The sequence below is a fragment of the Echinops telfairi genome, unplaced genomic scaffold (assembly GCF_000313985.2).
Source record: "Echinops telfairi isolate 266 unplaced genomic scaffold, ASM31398v2 ScPeMD7_7468;HRSCAF=8506_0, whole genome shotgun sequence".
Taxonomy (NCBI): Eukaryota; Metazoa; Chordata; class Mammalia; order Afrosoricida; family Tenrecidae; genus Echinops; species Echinops telfairi.
This window is the reverse complement of record NW_022111369.1, coordinates 30,494,187-30,514,669: the sequence shown is the minus strand read 5'-3', so window position 1 is coordinate 30,514,669 and position 20,483 is coordinate 30,494,187. Positions and strand designations below refer to the sequence as shown.

The 20,483-nt window shown below is 39.6% G+C and overlaps 1 protein-coding gene across 1 annotated transcript; it reads left to right on the top strand.

The window, feature by feature from the left end:
• Positions 1 to 4,893: 4,893 nt before the first annotated feature.
• Positions 4,894 to 18,826, top strand: LOC101656585 (integrin binding sialoprotein). The gene is made up of 7 exons (XM_004703254.2): positions 4,894 to 4,974; positions 7,908 to 7,975; positions 8,072 to 8,122; positions 8,225 to 8,302; positions 13,175 to 13,237; positions 16,613 to 16,750; positions 17,869 to 18,826. Exons 2-7 carry the CDS (start codon positions 7,922 to 7,924, stop codon positions 18,397 to 18,399), a joined length of 915 nt encoding a protein of 304 aa, XP_004703311.1. The 5' UTR covers positions 4,894 to 4,974; positions 7,908 to 7,921; the 3' UTR covers positions 18,400 to 18,826.
• The last annotated feature ends 1,657 nt before the right edge of the window (positions 18,827 to 20,483 follow it).

Sequence of the window (20,483 nt, the reverse complement as noted above, 5' to 3'; positions counted from 1 at the left end):
GAGAGAGAGAGAATAGAGAATATAAAGATGACACATAAATTCCTAGTATGAGCAATTGGCAAAGAACGGAAGGAAGGGCAGTTGAGAATTGAGGTACTCAAGGTAAATATTTCCATTATAAGTTTGCTATGTGATCCTAGAGCTCAGGAAATAAATGTAAATTAGAAAAATAAATGCATAATTGAAGCCATAGGAATGAAAGAGATCATCTCTTTTTGCAGAATAAGAAGAGAAGATAGAAGTAGAAGCCCAGATGCAAACTTCTAAAAAAAAGAACAGCTAAGAAATAGCAAGCAGGGGAAAAAGAGAAAAACCAGATTGAGCCTTCTCATGAAGGTGATAGGAAGAGCAAGATTGAGAGATTTGCAAAAAGGTAAACTCGGTGGTGTCAACTGATATGGACAGTACATTGAAAAAGAGATTGAAAAGTGTCCTCTTGTATCAACAAGCAAGTAGACATTGGGTAATAAGAAGTCATTGGTTATTTCTATACAGCTGTAAGAGGCAAACTCTGCATTGAAGAAGCAATGTCAACGCTGGCTATCAAGGGAGAAAAAGAGAAAGGTGAGCGGGAGTATGAATGAGTGAAGGGTTTTGTTTTGCTATGTTTTTCTCTTGGTTTTGTGGAAGAGACTTGAAAATGAAATACCATTAGAAGAGTGTCAACACAAGTTGATTATGTGATAAAAAGACTATGCTACCTGGGAAGACTACTCCTAGATCCCTAAAGATTCAACCTTCATTTACTCTTCCCAAATCTTCAATAAAAATGACTTTTAAAGAGAGAAATAAATTCAAGAGCACATTATGGGAGGCAGAAACCACAACTCAAGACCAGTTCATACGCACCCTGCCCTTAAATTTATCATCACCATAGAATATTGTGTATTAGCTTTCAACTTCTCTTTGAGAAAGGGCAAAGACCCAGTGGAGTCTTCTCACTAATGTTCATGTGATGTGAAATTCTATGAGAACTTTTCAGCCTCATGTAAACAACCGTAGATGTGGTTTCCCTGATTCCATATAAAGCGATTTAAATAGATGCAGTCCTTGCCCTTCAGAAACTCACAATTAAGAACAGATGACAGGGACACACACATGTACCACCACCATTACCACACAAAGACACAACATTAGAATAATAGAGCATTGTGATTCTCAATGAAGAATTTATATTTGGTACAAGTTTTTTATAGGTTACTTCGGGCTTGTGTAATACAGGAGCCATTTGCTGGAATATTGGGTGGGGTCAGAAAATGCATTAGTTGACTTTCACATGAACAGGTGAAGCCTGGAATGGGAAGAATGAAGGAGAGATTTGACTGGATTATAAACTCAGTGGAAAGAGTTTATCTCCTCCCATGTCTTCTACCACTGAGACTTACAATGGCTCAATAATTGACCAGAACATTTACATGAAAATACATTGAAGCAGGATTTATCCACACTTTTACCTTGGCAATTGACCCAAGGCATGGTATTTTCCATTACTTCATATGCATGTGACAGGCGGACAATTAATAAGTTAGACCGAAGAAGAATTGATGCATTTGAGTTACGGTGTTGGTGAAGAATAATAAGAGTCCCGTGGCCTGCCAGAAGAACCGACAAATCTGTCTTGAAAGGACAGCCTGACTGCTTCTTAGAGGGAAGAATGGGCAGCGGTTGCCTCGCGTACTCTGGATATGCCATCCGAGATACCACCCCAAGAAAAGGGCACCGTGTGTGGTCAAGTAGAGGATCCGCACAAAAGAAAGTTCTCCAAGAGACAGTCCGTACGACCCTAACAACGGTGGTGAGAATGGGCAGGATCAGGCAGGGATCTGTTCTCTTGTCTGGGGGTCACCAGCACCCAACCACAGCAGCAGCATATCAAGTCTTACCCAGAGTATCAAAAGATACCTTCCAGCCAGTCACTGGCAAAGGCTTTAGAAAAGGGAAACTGATGCCAGGCCTTTCAGATTAAGAGCATTTTTCTCAATGTCGAAAACTAACAAGAGCCATCCTGAGAACATCACCCTCATCTTTCACTGCAAATCCTGTGGCCACAGAATTGATTCAAAGGGGAACAGGAAATAAGACTAGAATAAGGATATTGCTACAATTGCCTGGCAAGAAGTAATGAGGTCTTGTACAAAGACAGAGGCTACCAGAAAGGAAGAGGTTAGATTCCAATAGAAATGGGGAGATAATGTTAATAGGATTTCATTACTGAGTATCTGTGGCCAATAAAGAAAGAGGGATTTATCACAATGCTGATTGGTTTTTTCCCCCCCTGAGAAATGCCTACCACATAAATTGATGTGACACACAAATGAGATCGTTGTATATCCACATGCCATCTGAGAGAAACCATTGACAAAAACCTGTGTAAATGAAGAAACGTGTCACACTAATGAGAATTGCAAAAGAACTGTTGCTAAGAAAGCCTGGATTATAGGAAAATCAGTTAGGAAGAATCTGTGGTGTGTTTCCTTTAATGAGCAAGCATGAATAAATCTAGTCCATTTAGTAGATAGAGAAGTAGCTTTGACTATACTATGAACTCTAAGAAAAAGCCTATCTTATATGTGTTGTACATCTTCCAACATAATAGTTGATTATCTAAAATTCTAAAACCGTAACTTGTTGCTGGAAAAATAGGCAAAGCTTGAACAGGTAAACCTCTCAATTGTGGTGCCAAGTATGCCCATCAGGGTAAGTGGGGGAGAGGGACAATGGAACCACAGAAGTACGTGATGGGCACATTTCCCTTGTCAATAGGTCCCCAGCACAAAGGGAGGTGGAGAATAGGTATGTAGTGATAGGAGCAGGGATGGTCCCCTGCCCTCTAATGATGGAATAACTTTTGGAGTAGCAGGGAGAGTTCAGGCAGGGTCCTAGGCAGACCACTAGGACATAGCATGAACTTGAAGTGTATGCAAATCATCTGCTACGGGGAGGTATGTTACAAAAAGCCAGCAGAAAGAGATCGGCCACCTGCCAGATAAAGATCTTTGCTTTCCACGTAGTGGCATGTCCTCAGACTAGGTGCGACACCCATCTGCACAACTGTGAGCCATGGTCCTTTAGTAAACTCACTCGCTCCGTTTCAACTTGTTTCTTTCTCTCTTCTGTCTTCCTCTTCTCTCTAGCATGACTAGAACCAAGAAAGATGGGATTTGACATTCCCAGCCCTTTCCAGTAACAAATCCTTTGGATTTATCACCAATTTGATTATCGATTTATCACCAACCTGCTTTCATCTTTACTCCCAATCACAAATAAAGCTTTCGCCCCTGAATACTTCAGTATGAATCTCTAAAACATAAGACTTTTTACAAAAATAAAGCAACCAGAACTAATCAATAATAAGGTTAGTATCATGAAAGGATTAGCATTAAATATTTCTCCAACAACTTTAAGATATTTTAAAATATGCCGCTGAAGTGTTTTCTAATTATAGATGAATCTTCTCTCTTTTCTATGTTTCCTACCGTGGTGCTTCCTAATTGAAAAAAATCACATCATGTGTCTTGCAACGTTTCCCACACTCTGGATTTTCCTGATTGCTTCCTAGTGGTGTCGCTGTGCATGTCCCTCTGCTCCCAGTGAAAACGGACACTTGTCATATTTACATTCAATTGTTTAGTCAGAGTGTCTTATGGGTAATGAAGGTACACAAAGCATTGTCCTTCTATACTCGTGAAAACACCCTTATTTTTAAGAAATGGGTCAAATGAAAGCCTTCCCGGTGGTTTAGTGCGTTACAAAGTGGTAGAGTCAAGGACATTTCCATCTTCTTGCGTCTCAGTTCTCTATTTCTTTCATTATATCATATTACAAGCATTTGTTGCACAAATAAAACCTATGAGGTCCTCCATTAGACATTGCATGAGTTATGATTCCCCCATTCACAAGATCACTCATGTTAAAAATCCAGTAGTGATCCTGGGCGTCTCCTTCTCTCTTTCTTCCAGTAGATCATGTTGATTTTGCCACCAGACACCTCACTGCTAGGGACTCTAGGACTGAGTCATAGGGTCATTGCAACCCTACCCTAATGGCACACTCACTGCTATGGGCGCTAGGCCTGAGTAGAGCTGCCCCTGTGGGCTTCTGAGACTGCAGCCTTTGACTGGAGTGGAAAGTTTGGTCTCTGTCCTGGGATTGGTGCTTTCCTACTGCTGACCGCGAGATTAGCCGCCCAGTGCATAACTGCTGCGCTGCTAGGGCTCCCTGCCACCCTACGAAGCCCTCATGCATTTGTAAGAGCTATTTACTGAGCTACATTAGTGGGTCTGCGTATAAAAGTTAGAATTTATGAGCACCCCTACAGAGCCCATATAAATTCCAATTTTTATACTCAGAGCCAACAATGCATTTCAGTAAATAGATCTTACAAATTTGATAGACTTAATCCTATCCATTTAAATTTATGAGTCATCCCAGCATATTTCAGGAAGAAATATTGCCTACTCATCAGCTCCTTTCCCTCATCATTATGATTTAGTTTCTTCTTATTTTTACTAAGCTAATATAGGATTATATTTACTAGCAGGAAGTTTCCTTTCTTTCTAACAAAGTGAGAACTTGTATAATTAAGAAAAGTTTAGATAGTGGAATCCTTTGCTGTTTATTTTAAATCAAATACAGTCTATTATTATATATATATTCAGAACTCAAACTATTCATCTTCATCTGAACCTTCAATTAAATTCCACAATGCAAACCTCTTGGCACTAGAACCGCATTTCATGTTTATTCAACTAAGCCTGTGTCTTGAAAGAGTGTTGAAGTCTCGGGGTTTTCTGGTGAGAATCCATATTCTGACATCACCTTAACCATGACCGTGATTGGCTGTTGGGAGGCAAAGAAGAGTTTATAGCCAGCAGGAGCCAGTGGGTGAGTAAGTGAGAGAGCAGGGGAAATATTAAATCTGTGTCCTCTCACTCCTTCCTGGGAAGCTGCCTTTTGACTCCACGACTGAAAAGGGTAAGATTTCACATGACAGCTTCAATATCTTAAGCTCAAAGCTCCTGGCTTGACTGTGAATTTTTTAAAATCTAAATGTTGATGAGATTTCATTGTGGAGACTGGCTATATTACTTAATACTTGTTTGTCATTGAACTGGTATGTTGGATGTCAAATTCTTTCCAAAGAGGTTTAACTTGTTAACAGGTAAATAGGTTAATGTTGTGCACATAAATAGAAAATTATACTCCCTGGTTTCTATCTCTGCACATCATTTACCCATTTTGATGCAATATGACTATCTGCCTGAAATACTACCTTGCAATTGGTGAATCTACCTAAATGTAGGCATATTTCCCCAGAATTTGCCTTGTCTGTCCATTATATGTGATGTCTTTTCAACATGTCATATATTAGATTTCAAAGGGCTAGCTTTCTATAACTCTGCATTCAGTATAAAACTAGGAGTCCTAGAGAAATAAATCACATTGGTAGTTTATCATACTCTTCCCAAAATAAACCTATGATTAAATTCTCAAAACCATCCCTTAGGAATGTTCGCATGGTTGTCTGGGGGTGGGGGTGGTCACTATGGAGGTCTTTGGTTTTTAGAAATCACAAGAAAATAAAAAGTAAGCCACTTGGTTCATTTGATACTATCCGTATCATGTTGTCACCTGCTTAGTTTTATGGTTTGTTATGAGATACTTATATAACCTAAACTCTTTCTAAATGTCTGTTTTAACAGTTGTAATTCTTTAAACTACTCTAACTATCCCAACCTTTTTAAGCAGCTGCAAAGATGTGGTGTCCCTCTTTGGGGATGGGCTTAAACACAGACAGCAACTTGTAAGGCATTATACAAAGTACCCTTATCACCGTGTTTTTAGACTGATGAGAGTCCATCAAGGGCAAAGCTACTTTATCTTCTTGCAGCCATCAAAAACTTTATAATTTCGAGGAGACTGTGAGGAAAGCAGGGTGGCAATGAATGAGAAGACCCACTCTGCCCCACAGAGAGTGTGGCTCAGGCTACAAGTTAGTGCCTCCATGTCTCAAGCAGTAATCTATACAATGTTTTTACTTCAGTAGAAAGTACTCAGTTGGGATGCATTAACTCTTGAGGGTCTATGACAAAATGCAAACTCCACCGACAGGATACAATATATGGCATGAGTTTCTTAGATTGTAAACACTAGGTTTTGAAGTGTGCTTAAAGAGAAGTGGCCACCATCATTACATACTGCTTGCAAGAAGTGACCCAAGCTGTCACTACGTATGAGACAGCGGTCAGTTCAATGTGTCTGAGAATGCAAGTGGGTGGATATTATTAGCCTTTCAGCTAAGTTTGTTCCACTTTAACTAAAATAGAATCTTAAATAGAACTTTATTAAATGGTATAAAATTAAAGTATCCTAGGCTGTCACTGTCCCTCTCCTTCAGTTGATGAGTAATATGCATCAATCTGGGGATCTCTGCATGGTTGCAATTCTCAGGACTGTCCAGTAATTGTTCCTACATGGATAAAACATAGTCATTCATGCTTCGACTGCTTCGGGGAAAAGCAAGACTGGGAGGATTGTGTGGAAGCAGGAGAGATTATGGAGTGGATACTATTATAGGAGTCTAACAGTGTGATCCCACACATCTTCAATTATTCCATACAATTGAAGCTTCTGTCTCTGCCAGGCATCTTGACATCAGACGTGCTGCAGTCTAGCTCAGGATAGTCATCCTTAGTTGTATACCCACTGAGCACACTGCCATCAAGTGAGTTCCGATTCAGAGTGGCCCTCGGTAGGATTTCCCAAATGGTGACTCTTTACAGGTGCAGGCAGTCTCATTTCTTCCTGCCGAATGGCTGGTAGGTTTGAATTGCCATACTGTGGTTAGCAGTCCAGTGCCACACCCACAGTGGCACCAGCACTTCTCCAGAAGCTTAAATGAAACTAGCAAACAACGTAGTTGAAAGAAATTTGCCACTGACATCCCGATGCCCCGATGTTCATACATTCTGAAAAGACCAAAAGCCAAACTCACTGTCAGCAAGCCATAGCCACCCTATAGAAAGAAGAGGGATCAGTCCCTGTGGGGTTTCAAGACTGTAGCATGTTATGGGAGTAGAAAGCCTCGTCTTTCTTCCCCATAGCAGCTGGTGGTTTCAAACTGCTGATCTTGCTGTTAGCAGCCCAATGCATAGCCCACCATGCCATGAGGACCCCTACATTGATAGTTGCTGCATTTCATAAATTATAAATCCCCTCAAAGTAAAGATGAAATAATCCAAGGTAGTCCATAGGAAAACTATATCTACATAAAGTCTCCATTTTATAAATGAACGTTTAACTTAAACCCTATAGATAAACTGGAAACTGCGTGAAGGGTAATTGGTATAAAAGCAATCATTAAAATAGAATTGATTTTTGCTGTGTTTTAGTCATAAGAACAACAAAGCAAATAACTACACTAGCAAGTCCATTCACTTAACCGGTTTTCCTGAATCAGTGGCTTCAAAACCTCACTTTTTCCGCAATCAAAGGTACTTTATGCATTCAAAGCCTCTTGGAGCAATAGATTATTTAAATGAGTAAAGGACATTTTATACTACTTTAATAAAAGGAACAATTTCAAAATAAAATGGTATCTTGGTATACGTGAGTCAAAATTTTAATTATATACACATAAATTACCCAAACCAAAAACTAAACCCATTTCTAATTTTTTTCCAACTCATAGTCTCCTTTGGGATAGGTTTACAAGTCCATCAGGCTTGATGGAAGTAGATTGTCCCAGCATTCTCCTGTGGGAGCACCAATTCATGAGCAGTCGAGCACTTGAACTCCCGTGCCTCCAGGCCTCCACACACAAAAACAGACCATCACACTGGGCAATGAGAAAGACAGTCATGCTTTGGTTTTACTAGTCAGTAAGCTCACCTTTTTATTAATTCCAGAAACAATCTCCAAAATGAAGACGGCCTTAATTTTGCTGAGCCTTTTGGGAATGGCCTGTGCTTTCTCGGTAAGTTGTTTTCTGAAAACGTTTACGGTAATTTCCCTCTGTGTCTGTTTTATGTAAAAGGAAAGCTATGTAATAATGAAATGCTCTTTAAAACAGATGAAAAATTTGCATCAGAGAGCCAAATTAGAGGATTCTGGACAAAATGGGGTAATTAATTTTAGCAATTTTAGCAAAATTTGACCAATTTTTTTTTCACTTTGTATTTACTGCACATTGAACATGACTATCTCATTTATTTTGTTTATACAGGTCTTTAAGTTCAGGCCACACTATTACCTCTATAAGCATTCCTACTTTTACCCTCCTTTAAAACGGTTTCCAATTCAGGTAAGTGAAAGATTTGTGCTTCTTCTCAACAGTCAACTATGACCTGTTATAAAAGGAGCCACTTTAAGTACAGGCCACCTAAACTTGCCTGTCGCTTCAATTTAACCGGAAAGATTGCCTTCTATAAAAGGCTTCTTTTCAATATAAATAAAATTTACTTCTAAGTTTTCTTTGAAAGCAGATGCACACACAGAGAGTAAAATCACTTCGTACAGTCTGGAAGGACATAAGAAAACCAAAACACATGGCACATCAAGTGAAATGATTTTGACTGGCCATTTGTACAGCCTCAGAAACTCAAAGAAACAATTCTAATGGGTTTAGAATTCTAATGGATTTAGTGAGTTTGTTGGGTTTTCTTGTTCCTTTCTCTTTTCTTTGGCACTGACTGAAACCTTTTATCAGTGGCATATACTTCTGTCAGTGGGAAGGTCACGAATTGTCACATGATCCTTGACTCAATACTATCATACAGCTATGTTTTATCCAGTAATCTAGAGCTATTTAATTTACAGGAAAAGTTATTTAACACAGACAACACAGATTACTTTTTTAAAAATCCTTACTATCACTGGTGAAGATTTTTTGAAACTTTGACCTGCGTACGTTTTTAGAGTTAAGGAAGTTCAGATGCCAATACCCACAATGCTTTATGTCTTTCACTGGAATATACTTATCATGGAAGCTTGTCTCAAGAGCCGCAGAGGAAAATGAGAAACTTCTGAAGTCAACTAAATACCCTATAAGAAAAAATAAAATAGCCCTTAAAATGTATAAACAGAAAGGAAGTCACGACTGAAAACAAAGAATTTCAGTTTTTTGTGGGTCACATAGGCAGGCGGAGGGCCTTTGAAAATGGGGTGTCCGAATATTGGTTTTAAATGTACAATGACCCAGAACAGCACTATTTTTATTACCATGCAGTTTGGGTCAGGGCACCAATTATGCGTCATTTGAACCAGAACTCAGAGACACTAAAAGTAGTCAAGATCTAGAAAACAATGTCTCAGCTCCGCGGTTTGGCCGAGTATCTCACCATATGTTGGGTTAACCAATCTCCAGCTCAGACAATGATAGGAAATGATAATCTTAAAGTATGTCTAGCGCCATTCTAATTATGGGGATCATGTGTGACCACAGAAATATGAGCATAAAAGATACAAGACTTGTGGGTTCTCAGAATTGTCTCCCATCCTTGGTTCACCTCAGGCCCACAAATAAATAGAGCACATTTGAAAACCTGCTTCACTTTCTTTCTTAAACTCAATGGAAATGGTAATAGATGCAAGCTTCTGACTTGACCTTCAACTTTCCTAAAATATCAGATATTTAGAGATATGTCTACTCATAAGTCTTTACAAATATACTTCTGAAAACTCCAAGCTCCCTGAAAACTACCGGGGAGATGATTGCAATGCACAGCCAACCTATGGGACAGGAGAGAACTGTCCCTGTGGGTTTCCTAGACTGCAACTCTTTATGGGAGCACAAAGCCTCTTTTTTCTCCCTTGATCAGCTGGTGGTTTTCGAACTGCTGACTTTGTGGCTAACAGGCCAAAACATAACCACTACCACATGAGGGCATCTTAAAAATGTACTTATACGACAAAAAGCCCATTGCCATCATGTTCATTCCAACTCACAGAGACCCTACAAAGGATTTTTCAAGTCTGTAAATCTTTAGTCATTTCTCAGGGAGTGGCTGGCTAGAAGGTTTAAAATGCCAGTCTGACAGTTAGCAAGAAGCTCAATGCAAGCCCCGCCTCCCCATCCAGGACTCCTTATATGTATACAACTTAGTGCCAACATCTTCAACCCAAAATATATTAAGCCATATTTGCTTTGAGATTCATATTCTATTCAAATTTAATTAGTATTTATAATAATATTTAAAAGGCAATTTGTGTTAATTATATTGGTTGTAAACTTACTAACTTTTATTTACTTCACCCCAGTTATCACAATGCTAGACTCCTGATACACTTATTCTCTTACCACTACAGTAGCTGAAATGCATTATTTCGGATTGATTTAATCTAAAATAAGGTGATGGGAGTCTAGCGGCGTAATGATAAAACACACACACTCCAATTTTATATACTCGTGTATGCACAAGACCTCTGGAAAAAGCAAGAGAACTTAGTGACAAGCTAGTAGTAAAAGATAAGCAAGAGAAAAGAAGAGGTCGAGATTTCAAGGCATTTCACACACATTTTAAAGTAATTTTTACTGTAGGCCCTAATTGAGGAATTAATGACATGGTGACTGTAGGGAGGAAGGTAAGAGAAGGGGAATATATAAAGTGACTAAAAGCATTTGCAATTTAAGAATCAGCTCAGGCTACATCAATATACTGCCCTCTATACCATGGTTCAAATGTACTATTTTGCTTCATTCAGCCTCTGGGCTAGGAAAAACCATGAAGCTCATGGCAGTGGCAGAGCAAGTCTAACAATTCACTTTCCTCTCAAGGTCATTCTTGGCTCAAGGAGACAGCATTCCCTCTCCTTGGGTGGCTGACGTGCCAACTAAAAAGTGAGCCCAAGCAAGACTGGGATAGGAAGGGTTTGCCGTATCTGACTGCTGATGTTTTCCAGAGTAGGGGCTTTAACGGGGTCATCAGAATCAAAAGTAAGATTTGCAGGAAGTGACAAAATCTTACATCGGGGGTCCATTTGAGTTACCTATTGTGATTAGGGGTAGTTTTAAGAGAAAGAGAGAGAAAATCCAATTTGGCTTATGATTGGAAGAACAACAACTAATCTTTCCTGTCTTCAATGCTCTGGAAACACATTGAGATTGAGATTTACATTTCTGAAAGTACCCCAACTTACTGAGTTTTAATTAAATTTTTATATACTGAATCCTTGGTTAAATTTATCCATGCAGTACACCTCTCCTAAATAAGTATATGCGTCCCTTGTGCTTTGATATAACGCTCACCTCATCTCTACAGACAAACTTCACTTTAGCTCTTAAGGAGGCTCAGTAGGTGAAGTGCCAGGCTGCTGACGATTGAAACCCACCTGCTGCTCCTGGAGAGAAAGATGGAGCCAGGGCCTTGGAAACCCTAGGGCCAGTTGTCTCTAGAGAGGAGTGCTACTGTATCCTAAAATATGATCACTCAGATTGAGGATCAACTTGGGGTTTGTTTGTTTAGGCATTCATTTTAATCTTATTACTTAGGTATTTCTCATCGGTGGATGCCAACTCACAGCCACCCCACAGCACAGCACAGGGTAGAACTGCCCCTGTGAGTTTCTGAGACTCATGGCGCTGGGAGTAGAAAGCCCTGTCCTTCTCTTGCAGCAGGCTGGTGGTTTCAACCAGCTGACTGTGCGATTAGCAGCCCAAACTGTAACCACTATGCCACCAGGGCTCCATTGCTTAGGTACAATAGATTTTAAAGTCCTATAAAGTATATATAAATTTAACTTCTTTAAATGCAATTTGCATTTAAATTTATCAGGAGAATTTATTATTTAAAATAATCTCGTGGTAACTCTGTATACTTTATAATAAGCCTAATCACTATTGCGCTTATCTTAGAAAGAGAAGATGGAACAATGTGCTCTGTATCTCAACCCATGCTTGCACGAACTGTTTGGAGAATTCAGAGTTCTTCTAGATTTAAGATTCCTTCTCTGTGAAATTCCTTCTCTTTTAAAAAAAGGCCAGATAAGCCCTTATTCACTCGGAGTTAAATGAGTTTATGATTTATTGCTCTAATTTCTCATATCAAAATATCTTGACATATTGATACTACTTTGGGCTTTAAAACTGATCTCTCTGAATCTATTATCTTGATTGTAAAGTAGGGTCTCTTTCACCCCACTTGATATACACCCAGTGTGCATCATCTATAGTCTGGAACACATGTATAGTATTTGTAATGTATATTTTGGATTTATTCAATCCAAAGGTGACTGATAGAAGTGTAAAGGGTTCGTAATGGTAACACCCCTCCACCCCCGCACACACCAATTTTATACACTCGTCCACATGAACGAGCTTATGGCAAGAGCAATGTGCTTAGTGACAAACTGATAATACAGGATAAAGGAAAAAGAGGAAAATGGAAATGTCCAAACTTGAAGGCATTTCACACAGTTTTAAAATAGTTCTTCCTGTAGGCGCTACAAGGAGCCCTGGTGATATAGTGGGGTAGCGACTGAGCTGCCAACCACTATGTCAGCGGTTGAACCCACCAGCTGCTTAACCGGAGAAGGGCAAGACTGTCTGCTCCTTCTGCCAGGATGTAAAGTCTCAGAAAGCCAAAGGGGCAGTTCTACTCTTTCCCGTCAGATGGCTCTGCTCAGCATGAGCTCCACAGCAGTGAGCCCAGCAGAGACTAACTGAAGAATTAGGTGATGAGGGTAGCGGAAAGGTAAGAGGTGAGGAAGTATGTACATGACAAAAAGCATTCCCACTGAGAAAAAAATAGCTCAGGCTGTATGAATATACTGTCATCTGTCATATCCATTCAACTAACAAATAACACGGCTTGAGTTTAATGTTCCGCTCCAGTTACTTGTTGGGCTAGGGGAGTAACCATCAAGTTCTTGACAATAAACTAGATAAAACCAGTCAGTTAATTAGCATGCATAAATATTTGTGTGTGTTTTATCTTATGGCAAGCAGCAGGAAAATGTAACTGCTGTTTAATATGTATTTAATGGGAGTCCTGTTGGTGAGGTGGTTGAGCTGCTCGTCACAGGAACGATGAGGCATTCGATTCCCACAGAGTTTGTCTCCCGGGACAGTGCTCCCCTACCACAAAGGTTCGCTGTGAGTCAAAATTGATTCTATAGCAATCAGTTTGGTTTTAAAGTTATTGTTTCTTTAATAAGTGTCTGTTTGCATATTTTTTAGACCAGTAGTGACTCATCTGAAGAAAATGGAGGCGAAGATAGTTCAGAAGAGGAGGAAGGAGAGGTATGGTATTTCTGTCATTTTTTTTTCCTCCATGAAATACCAGGTGGCACACACACATCCACACACACACACACAAACAAGTAGGAAACTAGTCTACTGTAGTCTGGGCTCAGAAAATAGCCGTTGCCAGTTTACCCACTGCCCACTGTCTTCTATTTTGAACAAGGAGTGCTATTTAAGTTGAAGCCAACTGAAATGACTTGCCTAACATTCCACTGTAGTTGGGGTCAAAGTTACCAGCAAGCGGTGCACAATAGCAAAAGTGTTTCCACTATATGTTGTGATCAGGGGAGTAAATTCTGATAAAAGGCAAGAAAAAGTAATTTTTTACATCTTTCACAGATGGAACATGGTGATAGAAGAAAAATAAATAAAAATCCCAAACGCAGTGCCATGTTGGTTTTAGGGACTGAATTTCTAAAAACAATCCGTTTGCTAAATGGGTGGTATGTGGAAGCTGACCCTCTAACCACTATGATATTGCTTTGGCTCATCTGTCTTGACCCACAGAATAGAGTTGTTCTATTTTTAATAGAAGGTTTATTTGCCTTTTTGTCTAATAATACAATTTAAGATCTCACAGAAATGCAAATATTCAAGATGCTAAGATAAGTGAGCTAGAAAACATCTATATAGTATTACAAAGTAATCAATGGCTAAAACATATCTATACAACCTGGGAATGTTACGCTAGCATCTTCACCACTGACACGCTGACCCAAGGAAACAGATTAAATAGGACCCATTTTCCTGACTCGTCAACGATAGTATCCATTCTGAAATCAGGTATTTTGGGTGCTACTTATGACAGACAACGTAATTACGGGTGAACACTGGCCATCTTGAAATGCAGTGTTGGGGAACTCTCAGGGTCATAGATTGTTAGGTTGTTTTTGTTTGGGGTCTTTTATTTCCTTTAACCACAAAAGTACCATAATTTATTGTAATCCATTGAAGGAAGGCTTTACAAGGACAGCAAGCTAGTACCAGGAAAAATACCACCTAGTCAATCCTTACCCCATCTCACCTGACTTTGCACAGAACAGTTTGACTTAAGAAGTAAGGGAGGGTGGTTCATTTCATTGCAGCTGGTTGCTGTACAGCGACGGTCAAAGTGTCTTGTAAACTCGATTTCCTCAATCGACTGCACACCATTTTGGCAATGGCTCCTTACTGATTGTGAGTAGAGGTTGGAGATGGAGAAATATTAGGTCTCCTTTAAGAATTTTGCATACACCCAAGAATATTGTAAATAATTTCTGGACATTTGTGGTCCTTCCATAATTTAACTACAACTCTCCTATACGCAAGAAGAATCGGGACCTTTGCTTTGGGCAGGAACGATGCTATATCTGCTTTTGTATCTCGCCCTCACACTGCCTATTAGAGGCCCTATGTGGTCCCGTGCGAATATTTGGTAGTTTGATTTTAAAATTTCAACGGAATAAATGCTCCACAGATCATTCTTTGAAAATGATATTAAGAACTTACATAAGCAAAACTGAATATTCCATTTAAAGAAGTTCTCTAAAACCTTCGCCCACCCATTTCTTTCCTTAAATTCCATAGGTGATTTGGGCGGAGTACAGAGCCCTTGGTAATTGTATTCATATAAGCAAATGAAATACACTTGGAAATATTTTGTACTTTATTCCTAATCCTAATCAATTCAAAGTAGCTTTAAAATTTTTATTGGACTATAATACATAGAACACTATTTTTATAAGTATACCGCTCACTGACTTTTCAGAAACTGAACACAAACGTGCAACCAGCACCTACATCAAACAGAAACACACATCCTATGCCTCATTCCGTTCATTAACCAACTCCAATTGGGCAACTGTTGCTTTGGCTTCTAACGGATATTGCTTTTGCCTGTATGTCACATAGATGGAATTGTGCAGCATGGATTCTTTTGTGCGTGAGTTTTTCTGTCTCAACTGCGAAAGATCCACCCATATAGTTCTGCCCTTCATTTTCATTGTCCGTATTTTATTGTATGAATGCACCACAATGTATTATTATTATTCCATCAGTGGACATTTTATGTAATTCCCAAGTTTGGAAATAGTGCTGCTATGAACATTTTAGTACTTACTCGAGTGTATATATGCATTCATTTCTGAGGGGGTATCTTACCTAGGAGGAACATTTCTGCATCTGAATGTGTGAATACACAATTTCCTAAAGCAATTTCACTGATGGAAATTTCCACCATCAATGTATGAGGTCTTTAGTTGACCTGAATTTTCACCAATGCTGGTTTCCATCAGTCATTTCCACCAGGGAAATTCAGATGGTTAAATGCCAACTACCCACCCAGAGATGCCTCCAAAGAAAGGGCTGGAGATCCCCCTCCAAAGCATCACAGCCTATGAAAACCAGAGGGGACACAATACTATTTTGACACACATCTCATTAGTCAAGATAGACTTAAAGGCAACTTTTTCTTGTTGTTGTTTTAATGAACTTATTTGCTAAGTCAAAGAAACAGCAACGTGCTGCTATCAAGTCAATTCTGACTCCGGGTGAGCCTATAGGACAGAGTAGAACTGTCCCTGGGTTTCTGAGCCTGTGCATGGTTATGTGAGTAGAGAGCCTCATCTTTCTCCTGTGGAGCAGCCAATGGTTTCAAATTGCTGACCTTGAGGTTAACAGCCCAACAAGTAACCCACTATGTCATAACTTTTAAATCATAAATTATTGCTAATTTACTATGACAATAAGGTATTTGAAACTTAGTGGCCATCAAGAGACTGACCTATTATCTCTTTTAACTCATTACAGGCAGGGCATCTCTGAACTCACTCTCTAGGAAGAGAAATGGTGTTTTAGGACACAATAAAGAAGTCTAGGAGTTGGAAGATCAAGGCTCTATTTATGAGTCTGCCACTAATGAGCTGCCATCTACCTGATCTCATACAAGTCATTTACCCTTTGACCTCAGATTCTGACATGAGGCTACAGGGCCCAACTAGTATATTCTACCTTTGAGGGCTGCTGTCAGGAATACATTATAAAACAGGTGTAAAATTCTCTGTTTATTTGTCAAAAATATAAAAATTAATTTACTATTAGGTTGTGATTTGTATTAGTAAGAATCTGAGAGCTGAGGGATGCATGGTATGACAGTATACAATCAGGTATGGAGAAATAATTATGTAGCTAGTTTTAACAGTCTACAGTAACTAGGGTGACATGGCTTTGCATGAGTTCTTAGTGGTGAGCATTGCACTATGGTATAAGAGGAAAGCAGATTTACCCTTTTTTAGTGGTAAGGGGTATTATTTCAATAATGCAACAGAACCCTAGGAAATCGTGAGTTTATTTTCAGACTACAATGGCTTTTCTTGCTGGGAATATTTTCACCAGGAGTCTTCAAATGAAGAAGAGGAAAACGAAGACTCTACTGAGAACTCTACACTGTCAACTACAACCGCTGCCTATGAAGAGGGGCCCACACCTGGGACAGGGAGCATAGCGTTAGCTGCAATCCAGCTTCCTAAGAAGGTAATGATCCTTCAGTTAAATATTTTTCCCCCCAATTTGTGGAAATCTATGATTATCTCACACTGTACAAACTATATTTATAGCTTCACCAAATCATTGAAAAAGTAAGGGCATGTATAATTTCTCTGTTTACAAAGAAGAAACCATATTAACCCAGCCAAGTCTTCTTCTTTGTGTTACTACACTGGCTTTCTATATATTGGACTGAGGACAAGCATCTAAAAAATGGAGAAAAAATGAGGAAATGTGGTCTCTTTGGTGCCCAAGGTAGAAAAAGTGAGCGTGAAAGGAATAGGAAGTTCCAATAATGGCATGAACATACCAGATGGTGCAGTGACAGATTTATGCATGCCTAGGCTCATCGCAGCACTACTCACAATAGCAAGAGCTAGGAACAACCTAAATATCCATCGGTGGAAGAACGGATAAACACTTTGGTACATGCACTTGATGGAATACTATGCATCACCGAAGAATAATGGAAGCGTGAAATATATCACAACATGGATAGATTTGAAGGATCTCATTCTGAGTAAAGTTAATCAATCACAATCTACAATCTCATGCAAAGAGTGCATGAGACCATTGTTATAAAATGAAAAAAACAAGATAAAAGACTTTTTCTACCAAAAGTAACAGGCTTTGAAGGTTCCCCGAGTTGGGAGGAAAGAGATGGCAGGGGAATCAATAGGTTAGAGGGTGAGAGATGTTAGCTATTCACAAGAGGGAGAAAAATGGAAGCATGAGGGACAGGGAAGAGTACTGGGAAATGGGATAAGCTATTTAAATTGTTGAATTCAAAAATGATGATCCAAAATGTAGCCTCCCCCCATCTAATTCACTATAAAAATTAAAAAGTAATAATAGAAAACATTTCCCACAGAAGCTTTTTAGGCACGTTTCCCACCAACAAATCCCAAGGAAAACAATACTTACTTAGAATTTTCAAAGCCCACCAATCCTTTTGTAAGTGGATTTTACATTAATACAAAATTAAATTTTTTTTAAAAAAGAAAAATTACATCTAGACCAAAGCAGTCAGTGTTTGAGTACATAATGGCTTTAAATTTAAAATTGTCTACATGCTGATTCAGATTCTTCCCAACTTTTCCTGACAGGCAGGAAACAAAGTTTCCGAAGAGGAAGAAAGCGAAGAAGAGGAGGAGGAGGAAGAGGAGGAGTCTGAAAATGAGGCAGAAGTGGATGTGAACGGACAAGGCACCAACGGCACAAGCACAAACAGCACGGATGCAGAACATGGCCGGGGTAGCAGTGGCGGCGACAATGGAGAAGAGGCAGAAGAAAGCGCCACAACAGCCCGGGCAGAGGGAACCCCAGTGGCTGCAGAAGAGGAAGCAGGTGGTTCGGAGACAGCCACCTCTCCAAATGGTGGCTTTGACCCTACCGGCCCCCCACAGGAGATCTCTGAGACCACCGCCCCACCGTTGGTAGAGACCACCACGAACGGCTACGAGAACGAGTACGAACAAACAGGCACCGGTGAATACGACAATGCATATGAGGTCTACGAAAATGAGAATGGGGAGCCCCGCGGGGACAACTACCGAGCCTATGAGGATGAGTACAGCTACTTTAAAGGGCAGGGCTATGATGGCTATGACGCTCATAATTATTACTATAACCAGTGAAGGCTGAGCCTGGGGTGAATGCATTCGTTTTAGGCTTGTGTGTGACGGCCAATTTCAAAGCTCAACTCAGGAAGGTGCAATAGAACACATGTGCATACAACAAGGGGGGATGGTGCTACTATAACAAAGTATGCGTTTCTGCAATTGCTTTTGCCTGTAACGGGCCTCTTGTTGCTTTGCTCGACTGGGTTATTGAGAGGCTGTTGTAAAACAAAGCCACTTATCAAACAGTAAACCAGTCTGTGAGATAGTTTCTTTGAGTATTTTGAAGTTGTAGTCCCATACATAGTATGCATTGCTTAATCATTCGATAGTGTAAACAGTTTGCACTAATGCGAATTGCTCAATCACACTTTCTTTGCATGTGATTCTAAGAAGATATTCATGGACACTGTATACAATAAAATGTGTAGTTCTTTCATTGTTCTGCCCCACACTGTATATTATGTTTAATTGTCAACACTTTGGTTTTGTTATGTTACTGGTATGTATATTCTATCCATTGATTATATTTCAAATAAAAATGCAACCCTTCAAAATTGTTATAATTTAGAAGAAAATGAGAGATTCATAATGGAAAATGGAAAAATCATATAAAAGTTTGAAAATTTATTCCCATTATGGTTTGAAACTCAAAGGATGTATACACATTTAAAAAAATAGCAAAGATTTAACTAAGAATGTAGCCAGAATCAGTCATATACAGCAGAGGAATAAATGACTTCTTAGGGTTTCCAGATTCAGCAAATGAAAAAATAAGATAACTATTTAAAATTTTATTTTAGATGAGAATTGAGAATTGTTTTGTGCAGTAGTACATACGGGGTAATTATTGGCTACTGTGAGATAGTTCGCAGCTGAGTGCTTCAACCATTGTGCCACCAGGGCTCCTCTATATCTGGCCACCCACAGAAAGGTCTTTGGCCATTGTTCAAACATAAAAACCTATCTGTATCTGTGACAGAAATCCCAAGCACACTGATTATCATGGAGTGTATTTTGACTCACAGCGTTCTAGATGGCACATAATATTACTCTTCAGGAATAATAAAATCTTTGTTTTACCTGAATCAGTGTCTACACAATATACTGTAAGCTATTCCACTTCTCATTGTGTTAGAAATGGCCATTTGATTTACTTTTTGCTATGTGTATAATTTCTAGACTGTGTCCCTAAGGAGAAGCATTATTCTCTTCCTCTCCCCCAATTAATTCTATCCCTAGCTGGCTGCAATTCAATCAACATAATGAGCCATCTATGTTGTTGTTAGGAGCCAGCGAATCAGTTCCAACCCATAGCAACCATATGCGCAGCAGAACTAAACACTGCCCGATCCTGCATCATCTTCACAATTGTTCCTATGCCTGAGCCCATTGTTGCAGCTACTGTGTCAATCCATCTACTCAAGGGTCTTCCTTTGTTTTACTTGGCATGATGCATATGAGGCCATTAAAAATACCATGTGTGTTAGTCCGGGTTGACTAGAGAAACAAATCCAGAGACACTCATATGTGTGTGAGAGAGAACTTTATATCAAAGAGCAATTGTATATTAAGAAAACATCCCACTCCGTCCAGTTCAAGTCCATAAGTCTGATATTAGCCCATATGTCCAATACCAGTTTATAAATTCCTCTTCTGACTCATGCAACACATGCAATGATGCTGATTGCAGGGAGAGCACAGGCCAGTGGGTGGAAAGTCTTATGGATCCAGTGGTGGTGGAAGCATCTCAGCACTGGCTGTGAGTCTCCACATGGCTTCTCCAGCTCCAGAGCTCTGGCTCTATCCGTATAGCTCCATGTGGCTTGTCGACAGCAATGTCTCGCAGGAAGAAGAAAAGAGAGAGTGTGTTTATCTGGCCTCCAGTGAGCTATGTATCTGTCCCACCTCCAAATGAGGTCATCAAGCTGGGACCTGATTGACAGGCTAGACTCCACCCCTTTTCAAATTGACAGGAGATTATGTAACTGCCACACCATGCCTTGGGTCAGAAATACCTTAGTTCTCAAAGTAACATCCTAACAGATTGTTAATAAGCTTTCCTCTACCCCTGATGCCATATTCTTCTTCCTATAAGCCGG

Bases quoted from the DNA above. Each gene is read 5' to 3' on its own strand.
- LOC101656585 (XM_004703254.2), top strand. From the start codon at position 7,922: ATGAAGACGGCCTTAATTTTGCTGAGCCTTTTGGGAATGGCCTGTGCT. The intron at 7,976-8,071 runs GTAAGTTGTTTT...TCTTTAAAACAG, and splicing joins GAATGGCCTGTGCTTTCTCG to ATGAAAAATTTGCATCAGAG. The intron at 8,303-13,174 runs GTAAGTGAAAGA...CATATTTTTTAG, and splicing joins TAAAACGGTTTCCAATTCAG to ACCAGTAGTGACTCATCTGA.